This window comes from Heliangelus exortis, chromosome 11 (genome assembly GCF_036169615.1).
Source record: "Heliangelus exortis chromosome 11, bHelExo1.hap1, whole genome shotgun sequence".
In the NCBI taxonomy this organism is placed as follows: domain Eukaryota; kingdom Metazoa; phylum Chordata; class Aves; order Apodiformes; family Trochilidae; genus Heliangelus; species Heliangelus exortis.
This window is the reverse complement of record NC_092432.1, coordinates 9,471,456-9,487,671: the sequence shown is the minus strand read 5'-3', so window position 1 is coordinate 9,487,671 and position 16,216 is coordinate 9,471,456. Positions and strand designations below refer to the sequence as shown.

Genomic DNA, 16,216 nt, shown 5'->3' with positions numbered 1-16,216 from the left:
ACAATGATCTGTGAAGAGAGGAGACTGAATTAGCATTCAGTATGGCTGAAACTTCCAAGTGTCCCAGGTTCAGGTCAGCTTCAACAGCAGAACCTGTTTTGGTTCTCTTTTGTGAGCACTGATCAATGCATTTAGAAAAAAACGAGTTCAGGTGTGACTTGTGCCTTTGAGCACCTCTGCCACTGGGACAGGTGAGATGTCAGACTTACCCAGGGATTTATCTGGGATTTTGGAGCCTTGAATGAGCACTTCTGCTGCAGCTCAGCCAGAGCACAAGCAATGAAGTGTCTGATTTGCCATCTTACAAAATAGCCTTGTAAAGGCAGGTGTTACAGGGAAATGAAACAACAGTACAAGTCCTCCCACGAAGATGTTACAGTGCCAGCGGAAAAAATATTCTAAATAAAAAATAAATGTCCAAAGTAATGCACTGATGAAAATTTAGAATGACAAGTTATCTGCAAATGCTGAGTTTTGCTGAGTTCTTCACAGTAGGAATGATGGTAGATCTCTGGCTTTCTATAACGTGGTAAAGGAGGTTGCTCAACAACTGAGCCCTCATTTAGTTGTTAATAACTCTTCTGTTCTCTTTTCTTCACACTGCATTATTAGAAGTTGTGTGTATGACATCTGCTGCTGAGAGTTTTCAGGAGCTTTTTTTGACAGAAATTTGGCACATGTATTTTCTAATCTAATTGATAAATGTATCCTTTTTCTCTTCAAGAGAAATATTTTGCCTCCATTTCTTTTTTTTTTTTTTCCTTTAATTAGAAGTTGAATATTCTTTCATAGGAAATGTGCTGTGCAGATCTTTGTTGAACCTGGTTGGGGTTTGTGGTCTCACATCTTTCAGCAGCAAAACGCTTGAGCATGTTGCTTTCGTAGGACTGGTAGCAGTTTTTAAAGCTGTTTTGTGAGCTTGCCTTACAGTGTTTAATCTTTAATCCCAGTAGGATGCTGAATTATTAATAAAGCTCACAACTGAGAAGTTTTGTGAGTGCCAAAGGTGGTGGTTTTGCAGCAATGTTGCAGCTTTGGTTTATGTGCCCTGTGTAATGACAAAGGAACTTTGGATTCTTGGATATTATGCTAGCAGTTATAAAAACTATGGTCTTTCTCTCAAAATATGTTTTAATTTTAAAGGTGTGCCCCAACCAAGTGTAGCGTGGTTTAAGAAGGAAGACTTCCTACAAATCAGTTCTTCCTTGGTTTTGAATGGCTCTTTACTTTTGAGGAATGTTTCCTCTGGAGATGTAGGAACATACACTTGCAGAGCAACTAATGCTCTTGGGAAAGCTGAAGCTGCATCTGTTCTCCATGTAACTGGTAAGTGCTAAATGAGAATTCCTGACTGATAACAGTGAGCCACTTCTGTTATGAAGTTAAACCCATGAAATATTTGGGGGGATATTTAACACTTTATTATGAAGTCAGAATTTTTGATTGCATCTGGCTCCCTGGGATCTGTTCTCTATTTTAGTTTCCTGTAATAGTGGATGTAAGTACAGATGGTTTAACTTGTGAATTCTTCAAAAGTTGTTCCATCTTCTTGCTTCCAGGCAACAAATATCTTTAAACTAGAAGACACATTAGAAAACTAAATCCACTGTCATGTTATGTTGTTCGCAGTCCTTTTATCTAGGGAAACAGAGCTGGCTTGAGTTATTCAGAAAATCTGTGGGAAAGTGCAGTGAAATGAAAGTGAAGGCTGGTTTGGGGGTTTGTGTATTTTTGTATTTGGATGGTGGGGTTGTGTTTGTTTGGGGTTTTTTTGTGTGCGTGTTTTTGTTGGCTTTTTTTTTTGGCTTGTTTTGGTTCAGTTTTTTATTAATTTTAGGTGCCAATAAAACATAGGGTCCAGGAAAACAAAATATTCTTAATTAGAACTGCTGACTCTCAGAATAGAAAACATAAAGAAAAACTCCATTTAAATGACTGTATTGTAAGTAGATTAATAGAGTAATACTTTATAATACAATCATGCCTTGTAAATAGCTCCAATAAATGGATCATTCAGACCTAGAGATTCACTTTCTTACCATTTTGCTCTACAAAGTACAATAAGTTAGACATGGCCAATCCTGCTACAAAGCTTTCTTTCTTAGGCAGCCCACATGTGTAATGCAGATTATAGATGTGTGGATCTGTTAGCACAGGAAGAGGTACCAAAGACATCCTAAGAGTCTCTGTGTGAGGATAAGTGTAGACTGAAGCTCCCCTCCTGGTTTCAGTTTTCCTGGACTACATCAAAACTTCAGAAATTCCAGAGAACAATGTTATAATGATGTGACAGGGAAAATTGCTCAGAAGACTCTGAGATTTATTTCTGTTCCCATTTACATGATATTAGTTTAAAAAATCTGGAGTGGATAGAAGAGGGAAAAATCCTTTTTTTTTTTTTTTTTTTTTTTTTTTTTTTCTTCTCATTTGCAAAGCTGCAATTAAATGGGAGAGCTTCTGGTGTCAGGACTTGCAGGATGTACTGACTCAGTGTTGTCTAAAGTAACAGCATCTCTGTCTTTTGGGTTTTGCTGCAGCAATTACTGCAGGACCTGGGGCAGTCAAGCAGTCAAACAAACTGTGCAGCTTTTTTTATAAAATGTCCTAAGGACTGAGAAGGCAACGAGTCTTTTGCCTGTCCATGACACTGTGGGTCTGGCCTCCCTGTGGTTCTGTGGAGACTTTTTTGTCCCAGTGTCACAAGCATTTGAGCAGGAGGCATTGCACACTGAGGAAGAATGGTGAACCAGTGTGAAAATGACACATGGAAGTTAGATGAAGGATTTAAACCATTCTGGAAGGAGAATCACAAATATGATGCACATCCATTAAAACAGAAATGTTGACTAAGTGGCAAGAACTGTGTGTTACTGACACATTTCTCACATTTTTTATCAGTTTTTCTGTGTGGCATATGAGAAAAGGATGAGAAAAGGAGGAGCTGCTATGGTGATAGATGTCTGATTCTGCATACATTATGCTATCTCTGGGCATGAGATTTTAAGAGATTAGGGGTTTTTTTGGTTGTAGCTCTTTGTTGTAATTCACCCTAGTGGAACAGAGGAATTGGCCTGATTTCATTCAGAGAATTATTTTTCTTAAAATTTCTTTATGTGAATGTCTGGTAATGGAATAATCAATATAATTGCCACAAGAAACAGGAAATACATTATACATTTCCTTTTATACAGCTTTTTTATGCTGTTACAGACCTACTTTTCTCATAAATAAAATTCAGTAAATTTGCCTCACTTAGAAACTTGCACAAACAATATACATCATTTCTGCATTTTCCTCTTTTGTATCTGAAGTATATTTGTTAGATAAACAATTTAACTGCATAAATGAGGTTGATCCTAAAGAATTCAAAAGCCCTATTATCCTTTTGCTTCCTAAGTAGCATGTTGGATATTTTAGTATAATTATTTTAGTATCTTGATTTAATTCTTACTAAGAAGAGATCTTATGCATTGTGTTACAGAACAAAGATATATAGAAAATAACACTCTATTAGCAAAGGGAAGCAGAAGAAAACGTGTCCTAATGGCATCTGGAATTGGTACAAATGTCAGTGTGGTACCTGGAGATCCACTAAGAATAGGTATGTTTTCTTTTTTGCTTTTTCATTTAAATTATTTTATTTATTAATGGAATTTAAAAGGAGAGGACCCTATGGAGTAAGTGACTGTAATTCCTAAGAGTCCAAGTTTAGTGCCTTTCTGGATTTTGTAACCATATCTCAGCTTTCTGCTATCTGGGAGGAAGCCTCAGAGTAAGAGGAACCATTATTTTTTGATTCAGCTTTTCAAAAAATGTTTTGGAATGGTGACCCTATAGGCCTCATCTAGGTTCCTCACCACGAGACTGAAGTTGTGTCATTTAAACTTCACTTAAAAACCATGGTAGGGGATTTAGTGGTGCTCTGTAACTGTCTGGGTTTTATTTATTTATCTGTCTAAACGAATAGCTCTGTATTCTCTATACATCCCTGCTTGTGCCTGTGGGGTGAAAATGCAGCAATTTTAATGTATTTATGACTCCTTTCCAAAACAGACAAACTGTTTCAGTAAAAACAAATTTTCATATTGCAGTCTAGGATTAAGTCCTTATTCCATTTAAATAATTATTATCCCCCCTCACTGACTATATTCACATAGAAGTTAATCTCATAAAAACTTACTGAAAGGGAAAATATAAATAATTCTGGTAAGTACAACCTGCAAGAGACAGTCAGGATTTTGTGCCACAGCTTGGACTCCAGTGAATACAGATGCATATGTAGAATCACGCAGTCAGACCTACTTATTCACAAACATTTCAATGTGTTTAGGGAATCCTGCTAAAATGCTGTTGATTTTTAGGTTGCCCTGTGTTGCCCAGCCACAGAAATCCAGTTCACTGGCTTTTCAGAGACACTCCAATAGAGGAAGTTAAGACTTTGGAATTCCGAGCCCTGGTTGGGGGTCGTATCCTAGAGGTGAACACCAACTCTGGTCAATTTGCTGGACACTTCCAATGTTGGACTTCAACCAGTGCAAAACCAATGTCAGTTTGGGTAAATGTCAAGAAGGAAGGTTTGTTGAAAATTATATGACAAATTCTTAAATTCTTAAAATATTTTCTTCCACTGTGTAAAGACTTTCTGAAGCCTAACCTGCTTTATACATAAAGTAATTCTTAAATATATGTTTAACTTCATGTGTGTGAACAGTCCCATTTAAGACATTAGACAATGTCCATACTCATAGCTGGATATGGGAATTAATGTGTATCCAAATACCATGGTGGGGTTCTCACTTCTCACTCTGTAGCTGAGAGAACGTTGCCTGATTCCATCATCTTGCCTCCTAAACAGTTTTAAATCAATCAGATTTTTTCAACTTTTGCTTCAACAAATTATACAAATTGCTGCCATGGTTCCACCAAACTTAAATAAAACTGACCTTGAGGTCATCTTTTGAAATGTTTTAATTATAATAAAAATAATTTTAATATATTAATTATATTACAGTGTCATTGCAATATTATAGTAGCCATCTTATTGTAGTCACCCTTATTCATATCAGTTTCCTAGGGCACACTCAATTTCAGTGCTAAGTGTTCAAGAATGTTTTGTAATGCCCACCAATATAATGTGCTTGAAAAAAACTACATTTCTATCAGAGAGTTATAAAATGTGCAACTGAGGATTATAAGTGAATTTTTCAAGGATCTTACATATGCACCGTCAGAACAATAGGCTGTATCTTCAAACATTAAATGAAGTTTGCAAATATTCAAAGTCCTCTAGAAATTAATTATAACTAGGCCTTTAAAAAGAGAACTAAAAGACACTAATCAGAGTCTGGCAGCAAACACCAAGCTCCATTTGACAGTTTTAAAAAAAAATAAAAAATTAACCAGTCAGTATCCAGGGAATGCAAATCAGGTTTTAAAATAAGTAACTGTTGAAACGGAAAGTTTTTATATGTGATTTATCTATTACCCTATCAATATGATATGGCTCAGTATTCATGTGCAAAGGACTCCAGCTGCAGATCAGATGCTGAAATCTCCTGTGCTTGGTGTGTGTTCCCAGTGACTGCCCATGGACTATGGGTGAGAATGGTGCTGCTATGCATGAGGCTGAGGAGTCAGTTCAATTTACAATGTAAATAATAAAAATGTTTATTGAATGTGTAAATCAGAAGGAAGTAAAAATGTTAATGAACTGAATCAGAAAATATTGTAGTGGAGTTAATAAAAGATACATCTGGGCCTTGGGCCTAGTATAGATCTCATTCAAGTTAGAATTTCTGACCAAGTATTAAATTATCCACCTGTACCCTTCAGCTGGGCTGCCTCTTGGTTGCCCAATACTCTTTCCAGTCAGGCTGGTCAGTATTTTGGGGATATTCCCCTTTCTAGTTGTGAGATTTCACTCTGATTGTTGCTAATGTAAAAGTTTCACCACTGAAATACCCATTCCTCTGTAAAGACTGCAAAATCCTCTTTGGTGGTTCTTGCACAGTAGGCATATTGAGGGCACTTCTGAGCAGTGTCATCCTAGTTAAACAAACAATACAGTCTCTCCATCATAGTTACAGTCAGTAAATTTAACTATTTCTCCTTTGAAAAAGACCATTTTTTGTTATTTTAAGAAACCCAGAAGTAATAAGGAAACATTGAAAAACAATAAGCTAAAGAATTCATTATGTGCTGGAATAGTGAGCCTGTGGACACAGCTGGTAGCTATCAATTATTCTTGGTTATTACAGAAAAATCTGACTACTTCTGTGATCACAAAGATCTGTCAACATTGAATAGTACTTCATCTTTTACCAAGTGTCAAAAAAAAATTGTGGGGGAAAGGGGTAAGTGTGGAATTGTGACTAAATATAAAGGTCATAATTTTTAGAGGTGATTTTTTTTAATATAAAACGCTCTTTAAAACAAATTCCTTTTTCATCTTGCCAGATGCCTTGGAGAGAAATTATTTATGCATTAAATACTTTTCTATAAGTTTAGTACAGGTTTCTCTTAAATCCTGAAATTATGCCTGAAATTGCCTGGAGCTGGAGTAAGATGAATTTTCTTCAGAATAAACTTACTGTAGAGCAGCAGGAAACCTAGAGAGCCTGATTTACAGTTTCCTCTCTTTAATGCTCCTTGTATAAAAATATTATGAAAGTTTCAAAAGAAGTTCATCAGTTCCTACTGTGAGACAGGTCTGCCCTTCACGTGCACATGTGCTGATCCCATTTGCTTTCTAGAGAACTTCACACTGATATGTAAGGGCTGAACTTGAAGGGAAGCTGAAGAGGACAAAATTCTACTCTGGTTTATTGGTCCCTTTTCACAGTGCTGAAATATTTGCTTTTCTACAGAGAATGCAGTATCTAGCAAGCTTACAGAAAGTGCTGCCATATCAATTAAAATGTTACACAGTGCCTCTCTCATACAACTTTTAATTCTCTTTCTTAGATTATAAATGGGAATATGCTGAATGGAATATCTGCTCTGCTAGCTGTGGGCATTCAGGAACCCGATCCAGAAGGCTCCGGTGCATGAATGCAGAGAAGAAGAAAGTAAATGAATCATTATGCAGAGAGCTGCAAAAGCCAGTGATCATTTCCCAGTCGTGCAACAGAGTTGACTGCCCAACCAGGTAAACTTCCTACTCTATTTCCACCTGCTCTTTGTGTATTTAGATGCACTCAAAACTTCCTGAAGTGGTTTCTATGTTTATGCTCTGAGTCTGAAACTGGGTTTTATTTCATCATAAATCCTAATCTATGAGAGATGTGAAATTGGATCACTAGTGGGAAAATTAATTCAGTTTGATTAAACGTAATAAATGAGAGCCTGTGCAAGTGTCTGCTGCTGCTGGAAATCTTGCCACTACCACACTAACACCTTGAAAGCTAAGCTGGAGGTCTGTCTGAGACACTGGGATGAGAATTTTGTGGAATCTGTGCCAACACCCTGGGAGAAAACTCATTAAGTTTAGAGCAGTCAGGATACTCATGACTGAAACCTATGTTCACCTCCTCTCTTTCTGTGCCAGCACAGCTGAGTAGGATGTTTGCTGGGGAATGCCTCATTTGTCTCTAATGCCCCTCACCACAGTGTCACGCTCCCTGCATGTGCTTCCCTGCCAATTTTCTGGCTGGATCAGCTGGAGTACCTTGTGATCTTGGGGCAGAAAATATTTATATCACAAGCAAGTAAACCACATCGTCTGATGCCAAAAGCCAAAACCTGACCTCTAGACTTCTAGAGCTGCTCTGAACATTCCAGCTCAACGAGGCGTTGCTCTGGGTTTTTAGCAGGAAATCCCACAGGAATCCCAAAACAAGTGCTTTCCATTGCTTGAAAGCATTGGCCATCACTGTTAGCAGTGTAAAAATCCATGAGGGATGAGAAGTCATGCACACGTTTTGGAATTGTCTGACACTGGAAAACGTTTGGAGAGAAGTGTTAAGACCTTAGCTGACATTGTTGGAGTGCATCTTGCCAGTATGTTCTTAACTCTTGTTCAAAATACAAAATACATAGCAACAGATAAATATCAGGAGAAACTTATTTGTATTTCATTATTAGCAGCCAAAAAAATCAGGTCATTTTAAATTGAGTCTGAACTTCAGCCAGCCTGCAACATGCAAACATTTTGCCAGTGGAAAAATACTGAAATAGAATAGTTTGAAGCATAAAGCCTCTCTTGCTGGCTTTCCTCTTAAAATCCAGCCATTCAGAGCAGATGACAGAGTTGGAAGGATACTAAAAAGCCCAGGGGATGACTTGAGGTCATGCTTTTTCAGTGGACTCCAAATCATGACTTAACAATCTGATTGTCACTAGACCCAGAGTATTCACAAGAAAACCCCATCAGTTGTGCCATACAGCTAAACAGGCTGAGACAAAAATTTCTGTCTTATTTAAATGCTTAAATTTATCTTGCTTACATTTGGATTTGTGTAGAAATGGAAGGGGAATTGTGTGTACACTAACATGATTAATTCTAACTTGAATTAAACATGTATGCCAACATAAAAATGGTTTTTCTTTTTTTCCACACATCCTATCAAGGAAGAGCATCCAAAATTCCTGGAAAATAACCCTGTGTCTGTTTCCCAGTGCCTGCACCCTCTTTCCCTTCCCATTTTTTTTTTTTTTTTTTTTTTTTTTACTGACCTGGGAGGGAATTGCAAAATGTTCAGACTTCCCTTTCCATTACCTCACTTCCCAATTTCTGCATGATGTTATCAAGGCAGCTCTTTAGATAGTATCAATACAATTATAAAGGCTTTAGATGTACAGTCAGTGTCACAGGCCATTATTATTAAAAGTGGTTTTGAGTGTGTTTAGTCACTTCTCTCCAGCACAGTATAGAAGTACTGTAAAGTATAGAAGTTAAGCAAATATAAGAGTTTAAGCATGTACTTGTGCTTTATGTATTTGTCAGATTTAGGCTTTGCTAACTTGCTGGGCATGCACTGCACCAAATGTTTGCAAAAGTGCTTGAGCTTTGAAAAGGATAAAAACACAAAGGGTCCAGACTAATTCAAGGAAGATTAATCTTCCTTGAATGGATGTAAAGTATTTGCCTGTAAGAAAATTAAATAATTGCTAAAGAGAATAGAATATTTTTTCTGTTATCACAGTTGTGCTAACAGCAAGCCTTGCTCTGCATTTCTAGTCTAGATTTATGAAAATATCAAGTCAGATAAATTGTATTGCCACCTGCTGCTTTCCTATTGCTGTTCCTAGATGCCAAGACAGAACAGGTCTTTGCAACTTCTGATTGCAACAACACATTCAGACTGGAGAGTTGGGCTGATTCCAACGGGATGAGGTTCAACACAGCCAAGTGCCGGGTCCTGCACTTTGGCCACAACAACCCCATGGGGAGCTCCAGGCTGGGGACAGAGTGGCTGAGAGCAGCCAGGCAGAAAGGGACCTGGGAGTCTGGATTGACAGGAAGCTGAACATGAGCCAGCAGTGAGCCCAGGTGGCCAAGAAGGCCAATGGCATCCTGGCCTGTATCAGGAACAGCGTGGCCAGCAGGTCCAAGGAAGTGATTCTGCCCCTGTGCTCAGCTCTGGTGAGGCCACACCTCGAGTCCTGTGTCCAGTTCTGGGGCCCTCAGTTCAGGAAGGATATCAAGGTCCTAGAGCAGGTCCAAAGCAACCAGGCTGGTGAAAGGACTCGAGCACAGACACTATGAAGAGAGGCTGAGGGAGCTGGGGGTGTTCAGCCTGGAGAAGAGGAGGCTCAGGGGAGACCTCATCACTCTCTACAACTCCCTGAAAGGAGGTTGTAGGCAGGTGGGGGTTGGTCTCTTTTCCCAGACGACTTTCAACAAAACAAGAGGGCGTGGTCTTAAGTTGTGCCAGGGGAAGTTTAGGTTAGATATTAGAAAGAATTTCTTTACGGAGAGGGTGATCAAGCATTGGAATGGGCTGCCCAGTGAAGTGGTGGACTCTCCATCCCTGGAGATATTTAAAAAGAGACTGGATGTGGCACTCAGTGCCATGGTCTAGCAACCACAGCGGTAGGTCAAGGGTTGGACTTGATGATCTCTGAGGTCCCTTCCAACCCAGCCAAATCTATGATTCTATGGTTCTAGGATTCTCTTTGAGCTGTTATCTAGCAAGATCTTGATGTAATATATTTAAATGAGTTATGACACCTGTTGTCTTAGTAGTAGCTAAGTCAGTACAATTAATTTTATAAATTATGGAACAGTGTGGTGTCCTTCCTTTAGAAATGCTAAATCCATCAGAGTCTATAGGATTTACCTAGTACAACCCTTTCAATAACTCTTTTGGATGACCCTTTGCATAACAAGCAGTGTAACTTCTGTTTGCATTTATTGAGCCACAGTTATTTTAGAAGCCATCAGTCAACCAACTCTGTAAGATCTTTCTTTACAACTGAAAAAGATGATTCTACCTTTTCTCACATCTAAAACTTGCAATGACAGATTCTTTTGATTTTTATTTGTAAACAGATAGCTACAAATTACTAGCAAGCCTGCAAGGTTTTCATAGGTGCTGTATATTTTGTAGGTGGGTAACTACTCCCTGGTCAGAGTGCTCTGCATCTTGTGGCAATGGATTTCGCTATCGCCAAATAACTTGTCAGCAAGTGAAAGGCAATGGCAGTGTCCTGACCCTGCCACCAGAGGCTTGTGCACCCCCTGATGGTCCTGTGGGAAGGAAACCCTGCCTGGGTCAGTCATGTACAGTGAGAACAATACAGACAAAAGGACAGGTAAGTTACAGAGTTTGTCTAGAAATTCCTTATATTATAAAAGTGTGTTGATGTTGTCATAGCATTGGCTGAACATCTGTTCCCTTGCACAAAGGAAGAGCTATGTGGCACCAGTTGCAATTACCTTTCAGACTAATCAATTGCAAATCTGTTGTAGGTTGTATTGTGTTTCATGTTGTGATGTCTGAACTGCTCCATTAGTCAAAGATGTGATCTGAATGAAACCTGACTATTAGGTTCAGTGTATTTTGTAAGCCAATCTATTGCTATGTATTCCATTTTTTAAGCTGCTACATTGCTCCTGTCAATGCTTTATAAGAACTCAGCTTGAGTAGCTGTACTTGTGAAGTCTCCAAAGAAAGATACAGGATATGATTTTTATGATATGATTTTTATAATTATTAACACAATATTTGCAATTCAATGAGCAAAGTAACAGATTAAGAGAGTTGTTGTTACCACATTTCTGATAAAGGCTGTTAGCAAGGCGAATTTGTGATTGTCAGAGCTACAGAAAGAATTGTGTAGCAGTACAGATATGAAATGATGAGAGCATGATGGATTTGGCTTAATGAATAGATAGGAAAGTCAGAATCTTGGCAAAATTGCCCATAGAGAATCCAAAATACCTTGTCTGAAGACGGGTGTGGTAGGGTTGAAGCGGAGAAATACAAATCAGGAATTACTACTGGATTGTGTTACTGGGTAACTGCCTAGAAGAGTGATTCTGTTTTTATTAATTTTATTTTTCTTTCCCCCCACCCCTTTCTCTCCCTTTTTAGTGTTCTGGTCGCTGTGTAGCCCGCCCTGTAGGTTTGCAGCATCATCACTTTTTATGCCAACTTCGTAATGGATCTTTGGTGTCAAACTCTTCTTGTGATGAAAGACAGAGGTATACAGTTTGAAAGCAGCACAAGTTAGATTCTTCAGATGATTAAATTAAAGACACAGGATTTTCAATGAAGTATAAATATGCAAATGCTTTTGTTTTTAACACAAAGAAAGAAGGTAGTGTCCTCCACTGTCCTTGTGGCAAAGCTAGAAATAGAATGAGAGGATATTTCCAAAAAGAAAACAGAAATTGGAGTGATTTGCTATAACTTTTTTTATTACTACTGAACTGGGTCTCTCTGTTGTTACCATGTTTCTAGATTACTGAACCCAGCTCTTCATATTTCTTGCTACAGAAGCACTTATGAATTATGAGCATGTTAAAGCGTTTTTTACTGCATGCACAATGAAATTTTGGATCTACTGAAGTATATGGTGAAACTACCATTTACTATTAAGAGTCCGGATATCACTTTGGCAGCTTCAAATGTTTGAGGAGCTACAGTGTCAGCATAGAAATATTACTGGTGTTCAGGAGAAAAGTTATGTGCAAAATAATCGCAGTATCCAGCATGCAACACTTTAGAATCAGTTAAGTTTTCCTAAAGGAAAACTTTCTTTCTATTCCAGTTAAGGAACTGGCTTAAAGAAACAGGGCCTTGTCATTTGTTTCCTCATGAGGGAGACATTATAAATGTAATCAACTTAAATGTAAAAAAACCAACCAACACCAACCAACCAACAAAACAAAAACAAAAACAAAACCCAAACCAAACCAAACAAAAACCAAAAAACCACTATTTTCTTTTTGACTCTTAAGCACTGGAGCAGGTTAACCAGAAAGGTTGTGGAATCTCCTTCACTGAGGATATTAAAACAAAAAAAGAGATTGTCTTGAGCAACCTGCTCTAGTTTACAGTGCTGTGAGCTAGGGGGAATGGACTAAGCAGTCTCCAGAAGTCCCTTCCAACATTGGTTCTATCATTCTGTGAATTAGGGTTTAGCACAAAGGTAAACATTTATCTGCCATTTATTTTCATCCACAGATCTCCAGTCAGAAGAAACTGCTCTTCAGAGGTGTGTGATGTTTACTGGTGGACAGGCCCTTGGAGGCCTTGCAGTGTGGACTGTGGGAGTGGATTTCAGTCAAGACGAGTGTACTGTGTACACAGAAAAAATAAAAAACCTGTGGCTGATCAGTACTGTGGACGGAGAAAGAGACCAGTGACCTGGCAGCACTGCAATGTCACATCCTGTGGCAGTATGTAAATGTTTATTTATATATGAGCATAGTAATAGCTTGTAGCAGTTATCTTAGAAAGTGACTCACAGTTGTACACTAATGATTCTGCAAGCATTTGACTACATCAAAGGCAAAACTATCCTCTCTGAGGAGCACTTCATAATCCTGGGATTATTTTTCTCTGTGAGTAGGCCAGTTGGATATTAAAGCCTCAAAAGCACTTTTAGAAACAAGATATTTAGGAAGTTCTTTTATGCAAACTTCCTTATGTGACTATGCCTGTTGTGACTCATAAGTCTTTGAGCAAGTTGTTAATTCCTGAAAGATGGGGTAGTTTTCTGAAACACGCAATAGGTAACTGAATGCAATGAGCTCACACCTCTTACTTGTGACCTAGTTTAGATTTGACTCCACCGTTGCCAGAAATACAATGTAAAATAATTACAAAGCTACCAGGAATCCATCTGTTGTTCACAACTACAATAAGTTCTACTATTTATCTTTTGTCCATGATAAAGCCTTTTACTTTTTAAATATATTTTTCATAAGGTGAATGCAAAGGTATAACTCAATATTGTACATTTGTAAAGCAACTAAAGTTATGCTTGTTAGTCATCTACAAGCAAAGATGTCAATCATGTCAAGAAATGTAACTCTTCTGTGGAAAGTTCATGATGCTGCAGTGAAGAGATGAGACAGAGGTTCATTAAACCTGCCTGCTCAAAGTATATCTTGTAAATTAGACATTGGTCATAACAGTTAAATGGAAACACAGGGCTAAGAAAAAACAGTACTGCAGATTGATATTCTGGACGGGGTATTTTTTTCTGAGAACTTTTATTATCCACTCTTTTCAGTGGAACTTTTAATGTTTTAAACATTTTTGTGTCTGGATTAGGATGATGATGTTGTGATGTATCATCTGTCAAATTTTACACCACATTATAATTTTATCAGAGGAAAAAGCACTATCTAAAAGTACTAAGTAGTGCTTACTATCCTATACTATGAGAAAAACAAAGTCACAAAATACTTTGAAGAATTTTGGAATGCAGCAACTATTGACCCCTAGGTTTTGTTTTCATTATCAAATTTAACACAGTTTTCAAAGTTACAGAAGCTGTGGCTGGTAGCTGTAAAATTTTTGGCAGTTCCTTCATTTTCATAAACAGCTTGAGCTTAAGTGTTGATCTCACAGGATCTTTTTTACTGATATTAGCTGCCAGATGGATACACAGAAGCACTTTTCATTTTTTGTGCTTGTATTTATTTGGAGTAAAAGACATTTTAGATGTTAGTAAAATTTTCAAAACAGCAATATATCTGTTTTGAATAAATGAGGCGTCATTTTCCATAATTTCTATTCTTTTTCTCCCATCACTGAAGTACAATTGAAGTTCCGGCATGATCAGGCTTTTCTACTGATTTTAAACTTAAACACAGGGCTTCCTTTTCAGAGCTGTGAGTGAAATATTTGTGAGCACTGTTCTCTTGCACATCAAGTCAACTGGGAAGCCAATAGCTGGCCAAACACTGCTGTCACATTTTCTGTCTTGAGTAAATATTGTTTTCCCCCATTAATGCAGAAAAATGTCCAAGGAAGAATTATTAATTATGAAGATAGACAAAAAAAAAAATATCCATTTTAAGCAGTCCATCAAGATAACTTTTCATCATGACCATTTGAGTCCTTTGGAAGTTGATAAACAATTCTGATTATGATATTCCCAGGTAAATTATTTTCTATGTTGCAGATTATGCCTCATCAAGGCTGGAAGCAGAGAAAACCCCATAGGAGGCAACAGACAGATTTTATTTTCTATTTCTTTTATAATTTCCACACTACTGCACATATTGGAGACCTGAATGCTTGCATTGACTTGGATCTTGTGTTACATTACTGACTGCATTACATGCTAATTAGTGGGCATGCTGTAAGAATGAGTTTAGAAACAGCATTCCTGCACAATGGGTTTGCATCACTGAAAATTAGATTAGCACTACTGTATAGAAAATGTTTAATGTGGACTGTTGTGTCCGAGGCTGACTGCAAGGAGAGGAGATTCCTGATCAGTACCTTTTTAATCAGCAATGGGTCTTGATTGTTTAAGCAATTTTTTAAATTAAAAGGAAACATTTGTAAGATACTTTTGTAGATATTTATTGTCTGACTTAAAAGTGCAATATTTTGTTTTGTACAGTGTTTAATAAAGATTTTTGGACATATATTTTTTCTTATTACCAAAATTTCTTATTCATGTTTTTCCTTGATATTTAAAACTTTCTAATGTTAACACATAGCATTTTTTGTGGCTATCATTTTGTCTTTGGTTAAGTATGCATGTTATTCAGAAGCAGTGCTGTAAATGTTTGTTATTGCAATCAGCATGGCATTCCTCTGTGGATTGTTTTCTCCAGTAACTTAAGATGTCTAATATTTAGCCTTCTTCAACGTAGTTTTGATATTTCTGAAATAAACTCTAGTTTGATTATTCAACACTGTGATTACCCAGGGACTGTTTATTACTGAGATTTTCATTGTAGCTATGCTTTCATTCCAGGTCTTCTATCAACCCATTGTGGTGTCTAGGATACTGGGATTTTTCTTCAAACTAGGACCAGTTATTGGTTTTGACAGCTTATCAGGCAGATTCTCAGATTCTTTACAGTCTGCTTGCACTGCTGTTTTGACACAACCTAGATGTAACCAGACTGAAAATGTGGGGAAAGGAATTCACCCAAACCCTAACAGGTTAGCTCTGACTCACTGAAATCTAGAATCAGTATTCTGCAAAAAGGTGGAATAAAGTTATGTTTCTTTGCCAGCACCTACTGGTGCACCTCCTGCACCCAGCAGATTTCATTTAGACCCAACAGAACAGCTCTGTGTTTTATATTTAGTGAATGATGACAATAGCTACATGAAAATTGTTTCAGACTATCCAGTATCCAAATAGTCTTTAAAGAGAAGAGTCTCATAAATAATACGAACAAGAAAAGCTGCAAAAAATGGTACTGAATAGAAAATAAGTGTCTAGTAATGAAATAGTGGTGTTTCAGAGCTACCCTAGATAGTAACATTGGCAAAGATATATGGCTCATTTTCCTTTTGTGTCACCAATGAATACTTTCTGTGCAGGCTTTAAAAACCAAAATACAGCAGTTTTGTGGAGTGTGCTGTATAGCATAGTGCATGAAAAGCACTTGCAGAATAGCAGTTGTATTGATGAGTAATGTACTCTGCTTCTGCATCTTGGTTTAGGGTAGGACATCATAAAATGATTTTCAACAGCTGTTGAGAAATTGTAGTTTTCCAGCCTGCTATAAAATTTGTCTGCTTTTAAATAACATGGTGCTTAGGTAGAAGTTGACCTCAAGTTCTGAATG

General features: G+C 37.5%; 1 protein-coding gene across 9 annotated transcripts in view; it reads left to right on the top strand.

Moving 5' to 3' along the window:
• ADAMTSL3 (ADAMTS like 3) overlaps positions 1-15,326 on the top strand; it is a 176,268-nt gene extending 160,942 nt beyond the window's left edge. For 7 of the 9 annotated variants that reach the window (XM_071754418.1, XM_071754420.1, XM_071754416.1 and 4 more), the window contains 7 exons: positions 1,144-1,326; positions 3,482-3,601; positions 4,362-4,574; positions 6,964-7,147; positions 10,551-10,755; positions 11,538-11,647; positions 12,633-15,326. In XM_071754418.1, the coding sequence (XP_071610519.1) occupies positions 1,144-1,326; positions 3,482-3,601; positions 4,362-4,574; positions 6,964-7,147; positions 10,551-10,755; positions 11,538-11,647; positions 12,633-12,855 (1,238 nt within the window). In that variant the 3' untranslated portion in view covers positions 12,856-15,326. The remainder of the gene's footprint in view (positions 1-1,143; positions 1,327-3,481; positions 3,602-4,361; positions 4,575-6,963; positions 7,148-10,550; positions 10,756-11,537; positions 11,648-12,632) is intronic. The other 2 variants (XM_071754422.1, XR_011727981.1) reach the window with 2 other exon arrangements.
• The last annotated feature ends 890 nt before the right edge of the window (positions 15,327-16,216 follow it).